The sequence below is a fragment of the Symsagittifera roscoffensis genome, unplaced genomic scaffold (assembly GCF_963678635.1).
Source record: "Symsagittifera roscoffensis unplaced genomic scaffold, txSymRosc1.1 SCAFFOLD_562, whole genome shotgun sequence".
Taxonomy (NCBI): domain Eukaryota; kingdom Metazoa; phylum Xenacoelomorpha; order Acoela; family Convolutidae; genus Symsagittifera; species Symsagittifera roscoffensis.
The window spans coordinates 16396-31435 of record NW_026971667.1 but is presented as its reverse complement, the minus strand read 5'-3'; the positions used below and the strand labels follow the sequence as shown (position 1 = coordinate 31435).

General features: G+C 33.1%; 1 protein-coding gene across 1 annotated transcript; it reads left to right on the top strand.

Moving 5' to 3' along the window:
• Nucleotides 1-7897: 7897 nt before the first annotated feature.
• LOC134856639 (zinc metalloproteinase-disintegrin-like brevilysin H2a) lies at nucleotides 7898-13754 on the top strand (the record flags this gene model as incomplete). The annotated part of the gene is made up of 3 exons (XM_063872919.1): nucleotides 7898-8125; nucleotides 10277-10438; nucleotides 13472-13754. Coding segments are annotated over 3 exons (673 nt in total), but the record flags the coding sequence as incomplete, so codon positions are not given.
• Nucleotides 13755-15040: the final 1286 nt, after the last annotated feature.

Here is a 15040-nt window from a genome sequence, read left to right as displayed (position 1 = left end):
AAATAGCTAAGAAATGCGATCAAGTTTTTTTTAATGCTGAGGATTGCTAATCTTAGCTTTGACTTCGGGAGTTTAAAAAAACGTTGCCAAAGAAACATCTAAAAATTTCAAAAAAAGAAAGCAACAAAAAACTCAGCTTGGTGGAAGTCGCAGAAAAATAAGTCAATCTTAAGCAATTGTGCTCAGAACGTAATATAGACAAAAAATCAAGCACACAGGCGAAACTGTGTATTAGCTGAGCAAATGTTAAACAGCTGATCAATTAGAAGAGGCAGAAGGTTTATAAAAACTGCTTTAAGGACGACGAAATCTTTCAATTGGGTAAAATAGACACTCTGTTCTTAGAAACCCCACAAAATTTATCTGAGATAATGTGGTTTGATATTTGATGTTATCGAAAATGAAATACTACATTATATTGATACTGACGAAATTGTCAAAAAAGTTAAACGATATTGTGCTCAAAACTAGAGGCATTGATTGCTGCCATTACTACCCCCTCGTTTTGTATCGACGCGATTTGTTTTCTAAGTGATGCTGTTCTCGAGATAAAATTAAGATTAAATATCAGTTTTGAGACAGATTTTTTCTCATCTATCAGAATACGAGATTTCAATCATTGCAGTCCTTCAAATTATTCCGTGACACTGAAAAAAACGAAGGCACAGGGTGGGGAAGACTTTTCGTGAAGGCTTCAAGAAAAAAGATATATTACGACAGAGTTCAATTTCAGATGATGTTACTATGTTTAGGAGCATAACAAAAAATCTGGTTTAGAGGAAAATAAAAAATCATAATTGAGTTTCAGCTTCGATAAATTTCTATCATAACAAAAATGTTTTTCATGTTGTTTCCCGTTTGAAGAAGCGGTATTTGAGACCAAAAGGGCAAATGAAACCCGTCAGGTATCAAACGTCAACTCATGTTTTCGTGGAAACTTTTTGTTCCGACTTTCGATACGAAAGTAACGGAATATTTGTGCTCGGGGTGGGTATTTTTCTTCAGACAAATTTCGACTTTTTAACTAGCCATTTTTGACGGAATTTTTTACATCATTCGAAAGGTATTGTTGTCCTGAGCTCAATATTGAAAAGATATTCTACCTGTGATTGTTTTTCGTAAAATTAGGGGGTTTAAAGATTGCCATTTTGGCCAATTTGGGACAATTAACGCGCGATATATTTCGCGCTATTAACGCGTAAGCGGATAGTTAATCCGCCTTAGAAATCGTTCCAAATTGGTTAAAAGAAGCTTATTTGCCATAATTGATTTGTTACAAGGAGCGAAATCTATCCTTTTGTACTTTGTATGGCGTGTTGAGGGATGATTTTCATAAAAAATTTCAAATTTTGGAATTTTTTTAAATTTTGTTTTATTTCATTGAGTTTTTTAATGTTATTACTGCTCCATAAACCTTAAAAGGCAGTCGGAACATTCAGGGTTTCGCCCTTATACGAGCAGTCTTGTTTATCTTTTGTCTTCTCGTGCAATCCGATTGTGTTCAGTTCTTGGTTTTTCCAATTAACCAAGCATCGAGTTTGTCTGGCCTAATCGAGTTAACCAAGCATCAAGCTTGTCTAGTTCTTGGTTTTCGGTTGGTTTTTCTGCTTAATCTGTTGTGCAGTCGTACAAGGCGATGCCTGTAAGCGTACCCTTTACTGTTTTTGCCGTCTGGAAATTCATTGCTCACAAGAATGAGACATCCAGTTGCTTGAAGCGAATGATTCAATGGGGGTTTAGCAATGGACTTACGGTTGGTTGTCCAATCGGTATTATGTCTAATCTCTTTTCAGTATGCAAATTTCTTTTAAAACGTTGCGCTAAATTAGCTTAGAAGAAGTTTTCCTCTGTGACAAGCTTTTTCTTTGACGATAGGTATAGTCCAAGGTCAAACATTGCATTGTGTGGCGGTTTCGTTTGAAGTGCTACCTTTTCTGCATGACCTGTTTTGTGCTGCAGCCTTGCGTATTACAGATCCCGAGAGTATTATCTCATACTATTATATATGGAGAAAATCTATTCTACAATGATGAAATTGAAGCAGAAAAAAAATAAATTCAAAACTGAGAAGAATCCGAAGTTGTATCGATTGAAAGATTTTTTTTTGTTAAAAATCTATTTCAATCAAGAAAAATTCAAAGGATAAAACGATCAGGATTTTTATTTATCTCGTAATGCCAGCAAGCAAACAGAATTAAATTACTTTTTTAGATCGTAGTTTCTGCCTTATTTCTGTGTGAATTTGCAGTTTTTCACTGGAAATTATTGTTCCGACTTTCGATACGAAAGTAACGGAATATTTGTGCTCGGGTGGGTTTTTTTTTCTTCAGACAAATTTTGACTTTTTAACTAGCCATTTTTGAAGAAATTTTTTTTATCATTCGAAAGGTATTGTTGTCTTGAGCTCAAATTTGAAAAGATATTTCACCTGTGATTGTTTTTCGTACGGTTACGGGAGTTTAAGGATTGCCATTTTGGCCAATTTGGGACAATCAACGCGCGATATATTTCGCGCTATTAATGCGTAAGCGGAGATTTAATCCGTCTTAGAAATCGTTCCAAATTGGTTGAAAGAAGCTGATTTGCCATAATTGATTTGTTACAGGAGCGAAATCTATCCTTTTGTACTTTATATGGCGTGTGGGGGTTGATTTTCATTATGAATTTCAAATTTAAAAAAAAATATTTTGTTTTATTTCATTGATTTTTTAATGTTATTACGGCTCCATAAACCTTAAAAGGCAGTCGGAACATTTAGGGCTTCGCCCTGATACGAGCAGTCTTGTTATTTTTTTAAATCAAACTGAAAAACGTTTTGCTGACAAAATTTAGCGGACCTGCCAGTAAAAGTCAGTTTGAGCAATTGTGCTCAGAGGTTAACATTGACAAAAAACCAATCACAGAGGTAAAACTTTGTCGTACCTGAGAAAATTTTCGATCGCCGATCTTTTGGAATACATTGGATTTAAACGGGTTTATAAGTAAATTGAAGGGCTTCTCCATTCTGTTAAAGTCCAAATTACTTATGAGAGACGACTTACTGCAGCTAAAACAAATGGATTTGCAACTTGGAAGAGTCAAAAGCGCAGTTTCAAAGATAATTTTTTGAATGATTTTGAGCATTGATGAGTTTACGGTACAATTATGTGAGAAGCATGAACTTTTGTTGATCTCAACAAAACTTTTGCAAGTTTTCATATTTTTGTAAGGAGGGAATCTTTCTAGATTTTTTAGATGAAAAGCGGAAAGTTAAAATTACAGAGAGCCTTACCTGACATGAGCAATATTCATCATTTTGAACTCAAAGTGACTCCATTTTTGTGAGCAACTAATGTAGGAACAAGGTTGTACGAGTCTAATTAACCAACAATGAACAAGCGCTCTTTTTAACAAGATTTTTCGCAAACGGAAAAACTTTTAATTTTGCTGGAACGGGTGAAAATGTGCTGGAATTAGAATCAAACAATTTGACAAAAATGAAACTGAACAGCACCACACAAGCCAGGTTTCACTTTCTTTTTTTGCAGGACACAAACAATATCGGGCTAGAGGATTTGGCACTTCTGTTGCTTGTAATGCTCATCTTGCTATACCATTCGAAAGTTTTTAAAAATTTTCGCACGAAAAAATATCGAAGAGTGTCTAAAGTGATTACTAGGAAAAACGGAGTGTCTGAACCAGCAGTGAAAAGAGTTTTAAAAAAACACTGGTTTAAATGGCAAGAAATTAAATTACTTGAAGAAAAAAGAACCAATGAAGAGTTCAAAAATTGAAATCTACATGTAACTCGGAAAAGTACGCAATTATTCGAAGAAAACAGCGACGCGCTGGAAATTGTACATTTTTTACACATAAAAATGATTGCTAATTTGTTGGAAGGGGCATCGATTTGTTTGTTTGTTTGATATGTTTATTGTTCCTACTTTCGATACAAAAGTAGCGGAATACTTGTGCTCGGGGTGGTTTTTTTTTCTTCAGAAAAATTTCGACTTTTTAACTAGCCATTTTTGACGGAATTTTTTTTTATCATTCGAAAGCTATTGTTGTCCTGAGCTTAAATTTGAAAAGATATTTCACATGTGATCATTTTTCGTAAAAAAATAAAGGCTTAATGTTTGCCATTTTGACCAATTTGGGACGATTAACGCGCGATATATTTCGCGCTATTAACGCGTAAGCGGAGATTTAGTCTGTCTTAGAAATCGTTCCAAATTGGTTGAAAGAAGCTTTTTCGCCATAATTTTTTTTTTCGAAAGTGACGGAATATTTGTGCTCGGGCTGGGTTTTTTTTTCTTCAGACAAAATTCGACTTTTTAACTAGCCATTTTTGACGGAATTTTCTTATATCATTTGAAAGGTATTGTTGTCTTGAGCTCAAATTTGAAAAGATATTCAACCTGTGATATTTTTCTCGCTATTAACGCGTAAGCGGATAGTTAACCCGTCATAGAAATTGTTCCAAAATGGTTTAACGAAGCTTATTTGCCATAATTTATTTGTTACAAGTAGCGAAAACTATCCTTTTGTACTTTATAGGGCGTGTGGTGTGATGATTTTTATAAAAAATTTCAAATTTTTGAAAAAAAAAATTTCATTTCGTTTTGTTATTTTTAATTTTTGAATGTTATTACTGCTCCATAAATCTTAATAGGCAGTCGGAACATTCAGGGCTTCGCCCTGATATGAGCAGTCTTGTTCCGCTTAATTGACCATTACGTGAATTTGAAATTTTGTGCGACCGTTGAAATTTCGATCAGCAGCAAAATTACTCAGAACAAAGGAAGCCAACTCTTCTCATTACCAATTGTTTGGTCTAGAACAGATTAAAAAGAAACGGAATCAATAGAGTTTATCAATAGCAAGTACACCAATTGGTACACAGGAAAATAAACGTCTACTCTTTAAAACAAGGTGGATTTGGTGCCTTAAGGGCTCGGAATACCATAGATAACTACCAACAGCACTTTTCATGTTTACTGATGCAACTAACGCACATCAGTTTTCCCATGAGTTGTTTTCTCACTCAAGGTCGCTCGAGCTTCACTTCTCCGCCGCGTATACAGCAAACAAGTAAATTTTTAATTGAAATTTAGGTTTATCCAATGGGTTCACTACATCCGACCAAAAAAATTACCGAGAGAGACCTATGCTTTTCAACAGTCTGCAAAATATGGATGTACTGCCCGCATCCAAGTTTAGGCGTAAATAATCGATTATAACGGATTATTATGATGATTTTTTGACAATTATAATCGATTATAATTACCAAAATTAGGTCCTTAAGGGATTTATAATTGATTATAATCGTGATATTTTCCAAGAGATTATAATCTCTTATAATCGATTATAATTGATTATAGTTCTTACTAAAAACCCTTAAAATCAATTATAATCGATTATAATCGATTATAATCTCTTATTTTGCCGGAATTTTTCTATTTTCGAATTGTATCTTATGGGTTATTATTTTTGTGTCAATAAGAAAATCTCTAAAAGAGAGATCTCTTGAACACTTTGGTTCATCTGAACACAAAGTTTTACCACGAAACAAAAGTTTCACAGAGATCCTGTCATATGACTGGAAAGTTTCTCGCGGTAGATGAAAGATAATTTTTCCGAATCAATCATGAAACTAAATCAATTTGCTGATGTTTTGGTGTTTTTAAAAGCTTAAAATATGCATCACAAAACAACTCTAATGGGGAAGAAATGGAAAAAAAAAATTATAAATATGAATTAAATGGAAAATTTTGAAAAATTTTCTCTCATTTTTCATAGGAACCAACGTCCACAAAAAGCATAAAATATAAGCAATTTAGATGCAACTTCGAAGACAAAAATGGACAAACAAAAGGGATTATAATCAATTATAATCGATTATAATGGATTTTTGTACAAAACTAACGAAATAGAATTTTGAATAAAAATAATGGATTATAATCAATTATAATCGATTATAATTGTATGGAAAAATAGACGAATAAATAATCGATTATAATTAATTATAATTAATTATAATTTGATTTGAAAAAAAAGAGATTATAATCAATTATTAATTGATTAAATCGATTGTTTCTCAATTTTAGTGAGACTGGTACTAAAATCGTAATATAATCGATTATTAACGCTTGAAACTGGATGCGGGTGCAGTTGCAAGATTCTTGAAGTACTTGCAGTAAATAACTTCCCTCTCAACTATCGAGTAACATCTAAATTAGCTGCAATGCTTAGAAATCCGATTTAAACATATATCACAATGATGCTGTCTCACTAAATGCATCCAAATTGTTGGTTATTGAAGAAACATTATGCGTTTTTTTTTCTATGGACGTTCGCTCGAGATTAAATTTGAAGTTTTTTACGTCTGACGTTTGATGTTGATCAATGTTGAATAAAAGGGACAGCTGAGTCATTGTTTTTTTTCATGCTGTTTTGTTTTTGAGCCATCGCATTCGTTTCGCTTGAGTACATTTGCGAATTTGTAAAACTTGATTTGGATTGTCTTGAAGTTTTTCTATAAACCAATTGAAACCAATTTGATGTAGACGTGGCATTAACCGATCTAAAAATTTCACACTTCTAGAATCAATAATCTTGGAGCTGCGTGTTTTAAATGCAGTTCGAAGCTTTTTAGTTAATTGTACTGTGAGTTTCATTGATTTATTAGCGCTTATAGAGATCCTCTTAGAACCGTCGTAAAACAGTTTTCCAAAGCGATGCAGAAGAATTGACATGATGAGCGAGCGTAATAAACAAATATTGATGAATTAAAAAAAAACACTTTGCTGCCACAAATGGAAAAATTTTGTAATCTCGCTGATTAAATGTCAATGATTCTGTTTGTTTTGAGAGAGACTATCTAGACTTTCCAAATGGTTACTTCATTCTTTTTTACGAATTCAGCAGAGCTTACCTTGATTTATAAAACTCAAAAAAAATTTTATGGAAACTCTGATGGTTGGCTAATTTAACCAATAGGAAGCTTCAAAGCCCATAAAGCTGCCAATAGGAAGCTTCCCCCCACGTGTGTAATTTTACCCCCCCCCACATGTGTAATTTTACCCCCCCTCCCCCACAAGTGTAATTTAGGAAAATGGTTGAAGCAACAAAGTTGACAAATTGGGTAATATAAAAACAGTAACAAAATCAAAGCTGCGCAGAAAAAGTTGAAACTGTACAACCGACGTCAGCTTAAAACGTAGAAAACGCTTTATGTGTTATGTGCATTGAATTTTGCAACTCAATTAGGTGAAAAAAGGTCGATTGTAATGGTATTATTTATTTGTATTCATGAAAGTAGAAATCAATCAATTATAATTGATATGCAATGGATTTTAATGCTTTATTAATTAGTAACAATAAAATCTATTTTTAATTGATCATAATCGATTGTTTTCTATCCAAGGAACTTCAGTGCGGGTACACTTATCATAACCCCCCCCCCCCCCCCAATGAAGCCAACATTCAAACACGTCCTCCCCTTTTTTAAAAGTATTCCACTCAAACTTTCGAACTATTTTTTTATTATTGTTATCCTTAAATGATCAATCAAAGCAAAGCATACTTTAATTGGTTATGAACAACTTTTTGCTTTTTAGAAAAAAACTATAATCCATTTTCAGAAGGAAGCAACTGTATAAACTAAAAATTTATAGCGACAGATTAGGAAACAACAAAATCTTCAAAAAAATTTTTCTAGGACCCTTGGCGTCACCGTCACACCAGGCCAAAAATGAGAAAACGAATAAAATTAAATGCTCAATCTGTAAAATTAGCAACGGTTTTGCTAATTATTTTTTTGATAATTAAATATAGCAAGCATGTGATCTTATTCATGATTTTTTTCATCTGTACTATAAGTCTATATGAAGGAACTTCACATATTTTTTCGTTTCAGGCAGTTGGGTGAAGCAATTTTATAAAACGACATCATTGCAAGCGGAGATTTTGGCCCATGAACTGGGCCACAATTTCGGACTTAATCACAACCCGACTGATGTAAACGACTCCTGTCGTTGTCCCTCTGGTGAACATTGTATCATGGATGCTGCCATCAACTCCTCTTTGTCTGCTACAGGGTTTACAGACTGTCAAAAGGCATCCATAAGAAATTTTATGGAACACGGTTAGATTTTGATGTGGTTTTTCGGAAAAAAAAATGTATTGTATCAAAAGTTTTCTTCAAAGAAATCGTTCAAGTGTGGAAACATTATTTAAAGTATATTCCGAACGCAAGTGAGCAAAGTATAAACACTAGTCCAAAATCAAGTTAGTTGCAATGAAAACTGACCGCATAGATCACAAGCCTAAAAAAAAACTCGAACTTGATTAAATTTAAAAAGAATAGCGATACAAACTCGAAATTGATTAAATTGAAAAAAAGCATTACAAACCCCTCCATGACCGCGATTGGGTTTTAAAAATTGTTGACAACAAGGACGTGTTTAGGGAGGTGAGGGCTTACGCCTCTTTTCCTAAGGGATTCAACCCCTGCAGACACAAAGGTTCCCCCCGTTGTACACTTTTGAGATATCCATTTTTGGTGACAGATCCTAAAAACTTTCTAAAGGTGCCTAAAGTGCGCGCCGAAAATGTAATTCTTCGGTCAACATTTTCCAAAAAGTGCCTAAAAAGCTTTTTAGCCTGTTTTTGAGCTTGAAAATTCAATTTGGTCGACCTTTAAAGAAGGTTGACAAAATTTCCAAAACTTTTTGAAAATCCGCTCCCCTTCGAGAAAATCTTAGATCCGCCCCTGGTTGGCGATGTTATTGTTTCCAATTCTGAAGAAATTGAAATTGCGCTCGGTGTGATAAATGTTAAAATTTTCTAAATTTATAATTGGTAACTTCCCAATTTTATGTCCCAATTAATTTTGATAAATGGCTACTTGGTTAAAATACAATCAAATGATTGTTAGTTTGAGCTTTATAAAATTTCTTATTGATTCCGTAGGTCTCAGATAAATTTCGACATTTTAACTAACATTTTTGACTTGACGTTTTTTATGATATGAGAAGTTTTGATGTTTTGAGCTCAAAATGGAATATTTAATTCATGTGCAACCAAATTAAAAACATATGCAAATTATGACTTAGCAAAATGGCCAATGTTGGACACAAAGAAGTTCGAATCAACTTGCTTAAATAAACATGCTTTAAAAAAAGGTTTTTCGAAGCTAAGTGTATGATCAAAAAAGAAATATCTTTTGAGATAGCAGATGAATCAGCATGACCTTGATATGGATTAAGTCATCATAGTACATAAAACCCGGCAAAGTTTGTGCAATGGTGATTTTTTCAAACATGTAATTTCTTAATACAATTTACTTTCTTCCCAATGTATATGGTCAAAGAGCAATGTAACTTGACTTTATGAATCAAACTTCATACGATGAGGCAGACTTCCAACGTTTTCAGTGTTGGACATTTTACATGTTCATGCTTAAGGTCAACTACTGTTTTTCAGCTACCAGATGATTTATAACAAGATATTGATGAGTGAAACTACATTTATCGATGACAAGTTTGATCAAAGTTAAACTTTTGAATTATAGTTTTTAATGCTGAGCAGCTTTCATGTTCATGTTTATGGTCAAAAAACGGTTAATTTTTGAGATAATGCTTTTTTCTTGAGATGATGCATCATGCTACTACTTAAAAAACTTGAACAATGACTTTTTTAAATGGCTTTTGATGCTCAGCAACTTCCAGGCTCATGACCATAGTCCAAAAATCCATGTTTAATGAGTTATTATTTTTGATCCAGCTTCTTACAGCACCTAAAGGTAATCTCCCTCCCTTTGATAACCGCGATTGAGCTCTTCTACTACTCGGTAGTAGTTTTGCTTAATTATTGTCAAAAGTGACATATTTGGGGCAATATTTAGGGTGTTAATTTTGCAAAATTGAGCATCCAAGTTTTTCTTCTTTGTTCCGATCAATTATGATTTCACTGCAATAATTAGGTCCTGTATCAATGTATGATCAAAATTTTATGAAAGTTTAGAATCATGTTGTCTTGGTGGTAGAAGCGATCCTAATTTGATAACATTAAAGGTTAAAAAGGCGGTGATAAATAGGAGTGAGTAATTGAAACTGCAAAATAGTTTTCTGTTGATTTTATGGATTTATTGATTGATGGCATGGATTTAATATGTAGGACACCTGAAAATATGCAAAAGTTAAGCACTTTTTTATTTACTGAAACAAAATTTTTTGATTTGTTAATTGTGTTGTTGAATAGTTTTCCTTGCCTTTGATTTGAACTTTTTGTATAGGGAACTCGATGTGTTTGCACAATGAGCCTGTGCAACAGATAGACGCCCCCTTCTGTGGGGACTACATTGTCAACACAGAGGAAGGGGAGGAGTGTGATTGTGGGGGAGTGGACACGTGCGATGACCCCTGCTGTCACCCTCACAACTGTACCCTTGTACCAGGTAGTGAAGTGAAGGTCGATGTTCAAGCTAAACAAATTGTAGAATCAACCTATTTCAGGTTGAAATCAGAATAAGATAACATGGAAAGACTGACAGTTTGAAAACTTTCCAAAAAGTTATGTGACCTCAATTTATTTTGAATCAGAAAATATTTTGAAAATTTCTTGAGAAAAAGTAATTAGAAACTTCAGATCATTCACAATTATGAATGAATAAACAAAATGCACTGAGAAAATCAAGTTGGACCTCTATACGAAAATAATGCTTAATATAAAATTCCTTTAAGAGGGTCTATGAAAAATGCTTATTATACATTTTGCATTTATGCAATTTATAAGAGCATCATTTTTCCATACGAACAACAACTATTGCAAAGTCGTGCAAACTTGTTTTTTTTTAAATATTCAGGTCAAAAATGTCAATTAAAACGGACAACAACAAATTTGCAAAGTATGGAAAAAATGCTTCTCATACAATCAAATTTTTTTTTAAAATGCTAGTCTTACACTTTTTTATGAAAAAATAGCTAATCATGCTTTTTATACACTTTTTTTCTACAGAATTCTTTGATCCACATTGCTTCCATAAAAAAAATGTACTGTTCATTCAAAAACTGATTTTAGATGTAACTAGTCTTCTTATAACCTATCCAAATCTTTAAGTAATCTGAAGATCTAAGTAAAAAGTGTCGGTAAGAAAAAAAAGTCTATCAACTAAAGTTTATCTAAAAAATTGTCAACTTTTGAGGCTCAAGAAGCAATTTTTCAATAGAAAGTTTTCTGAGACCGAAAACAAAATATACATATCTTTCATTTTTCAACAAAATTGTTGTTATAAGAGAAACAAAATGACAAAGTATCTGAACAAGACAAAATTTTTTTTGATAGATATCAAATTAATACATATCAAATTCAGAGTTAAATTCAAATTTGAGATGAAAACTTCAAAAATAGTAAGCTGTGATTAACCTTTTGGTATTTTTTTCTTACATTCAAACCTTTAAGCAGATTTTGAAAACTATTATTCATGCAAAAACAAGATTTTTGTTCAAACATATTTCATGAAGAACTTTTGAAGCAAAATTTGAGAAAAGTATCAATAATTATCTTTGAGAAAAATTAACTTTGAGAAAAAGTATCAATAATTAATTTTGAGAAAAATTTGAGAAAAAGTATCAATAATTTGTATTTTCTGTGAAACGAATTGATGACAAATTTTGTTGTGAAAAAAATGCAAATTTGTATATATTATTATAACATAAAATTAGGCACACAGATTTTGCACAATTCGATTGCAGATAAAAAAAACTATACAGCCTCAAGAATCAGTTTTTTGGACTTTTTTTGTCTGTAAAGAAAGTGAAACAACGCCAAAAGTAGATGCGAAATATTCAGATTTTATACAGTTTTTTTCGAGAGAGATCATATGAAGCAAGAGGTAATACTGTCGAAATTTTACAAATGTCAAACAAAAGTTTTGCTCAGAAAATTTTTACTTCAACCAAGTTAGCGTCAAGATACAAATGCTGATAAAAACTTGTCAAATTCCTAAATCGGATTGTAGGTCTAAACTGGATTTTGAATGCTGAAAATACATTAAAGGGAGCATTTGATTTTTAGCCTTTTTGAAAACAATATTTTCTTTTTTAAAACGGAATGATGTTTGCATGCCGCTGATTGATTGGTACGAAATTTATCTCTGCGGCTTACAGCGATGATGCAAAGCCCGGTTTTTTCGCAAGTCCTTGAAACTTTTGCAAAATAGAGGCTCATTTAACACTTTCAAAAGTTTTGACAACACTAGTTACCAAATTGCAAATGCGTTACTTTTTGTCTAGACTTCAATTTTTTTGTAAACTAGTTTTGGCGAAAATGCAAATTGAAAAAAAAACACAAAAGGTTAGAAACATCGAACAGATGATGTGAGGTGCAGAATTATTGTGGTACACAAAGGTTTTCTAGATATTTCTTGAGAAGGTAGGATAAACTTTGATTTTTTAAAAATTAAAATGGTTTCCTGAGTCATCCTCGAACACTGAAACTTTAATTAAAAGACACAGTTTTTCGCAAAATTTATAATAATTTTTTGAGCTCAATTATTGCATTATTTCATCTGTATCATCTATGTCTGCGCCTGACAGATCTGATTCACACCCCCAAACAGTTTACAATTTGATCAGAACTTCCAAATTAAATTCCAAAAGAGTTGGTTTACTTTTCTGGCTATAGTGGTTACCCAGCTGCAAACTAATTTTTGTTGTCTAGATTTCTATCTTGCCTTGAATCTTTTTTGGAAAGTTGAAAGATTGCTCGCAGGGGCAGATGAAAATTTTTTGAGAGGGCGGATGCTCCAAAACATGAAAATTTTGTTTAAACTTCTTCATCGCAGTCTTATATCAACGTTAGCTCATTGTCATCCTTAAGTTCATTTCATATGACAAATTGATCTTTTCAGGTAAAAGGCTCGTTTTTTTTGTAGAGGATACGTTTCAGTCAAAGCTAGCTTCCAAGTAAAAACATGACAATATCGAGGCAAAGCCGATAAAAGTCAAGACATGGTCTTAATGTTATTTAATCAAGATTTTTTACTTGAGACAGACCTCGTGATAAAAAATAATGTTATACAGGTAGCGTTAACGATTACCAACTTCAGGCCAACAGAATACTAGGATTCAAATTTTTGTGCGAATATTTTTGATTGATCAACATGAAAAAACTAACAAACCACTTCATGATTTTTGGCATTCAAACATGGTTCCAACTAGAATATGTAAAGGCGGTGATTAAGCGGCAAATTTTTGTTACTAGGCCTCACCCAGGTAATTCGATGCTAAAATTATTCACAGCGCTATGCCAAATTTAACGATCAGCGAGTAACAAATACTTTTTGCCTTTAAGCTTTTGCGTAAATAACTTAGCGATTGAAAAACCACTTTGGCCATGTCTTTTGGCAAAACTATCATAAATCATGCTACCTTGTACAATGATTTTTGTCCTTAAACTACTTGTATAATGATCACTGCTCATTTTCAAGGAAATTGCATGCCCCAATTTTTTGTAATCCGCCAGAGCTATCCAGGTGCATCATGTTCGGCCATGGATCTCTGCTGCAACCCTGCAACCTGTCAAGTTCGCAGTGCTGGAATCGTCTGTCGAGCCGAGAGCAACGACTGCGACGTAGCCGAACAGTGCAATGGAACCAGCGCCGAGTGTCCGAATGACGACTACAAGAGAGCGGGCACACATTGCACTGCAGATGGAGCATCGGGACACTGCTACGCGGGAAGTTGTCGATCTGTTTACTCTCAATGTCTACAGTAAGCCTAATCAAAACGGGTTACTTTCCCCTTCACGTCAGATAAAGCATCACGGTGATGGTTCAAGGTTAATTAAAAATACTAACCCTCACTGGAGTTTCATGGATATTAATCGATTGTATTGGATTTTCCTTGTCAGTCTCAATAAAAGTCAAATACAACCCATTACAATTGATCAAAAAGGAATTAAAACCTCAGCATCTTTTATATCAATATAATCCATTACAATAGATTAAAATGGATTTTTTCAATGATTTTTGATGAATTTTTTTCCAAACTTATTTCATTTCCTGTTTATTCCTATTGCTACGTTTTACGTTTCATAAGCTGTTACTTTTCACTTAATATTCTATGTTTCAATTTTTCTCTACTTTTTTTAATTTTTAGTTTGAAATTTCTTGGATTTGTCATAGCATTGCAAAAAAATGCAGCAAGCTTAGTCAACATTATTTCGGCAGAAAACAAACGAGCATCTATAATCGATTATGTTGTCCAATATTTGTTTCATTGAAAATACATTATAATCTATTATCATCCGTAAGACTCCAGTGCGGGAAAGGTTGTTGTGTGCGGCTAATAAATAGACAAAAGTATAAGTAGACATGTCATTAAGCATACAAAAATTTTGGATTCGATATCCGCGAAATCAAAAAAATTAGTTTCCAGACCTTTCTTGAAACTATTGTTTTTCGCCAACCCCTTTGGATGAAAAAATTGGAAATGTTGGCTTCTTACCGACCTGACTGCTAACACGGTTGTCTAGTAATTTGTAAGTAGTCATTGAATGTACTTAGATTGGCTCAACTTAGTAGCGTTTAAAATTAGTAGCACTGAAGACAAAATCATATAAGTGATTTTTGAGCCACAAAGTGTTAACCAAATTGCGTGAAACAAATTTTTGCAAGTTTCGTAATGAGTCTAAACTAAATTCTCTTTGTATATCATAAAGTTTTATTGCCTTCTTGATAGGTTTACTCAAATTGATTGACTTTTCGTAAAGCGAAAGTGTGTCATCGTGTACAAGTTCATGGTCAGAAAAGCGTTCAACGTGATCTATCGAAGTTACGGAGAAAAAGAGCAAAAAGGGGTCATGCAACTTCTTCCTTGTCGCTGCATTTCATAGAAATCTTCCTACTCCCCTCTTACTCCCATTTCACGTCTCATGATCAATATTACTTTTTTCTGAAGCATAAAATAATATATATATATATTTTTGAAAACTGAATTGTTTCATCAGAGCATTTATTTGAACTCATTAAGAGCATTTTAGGAGTATTTTTTTTGTT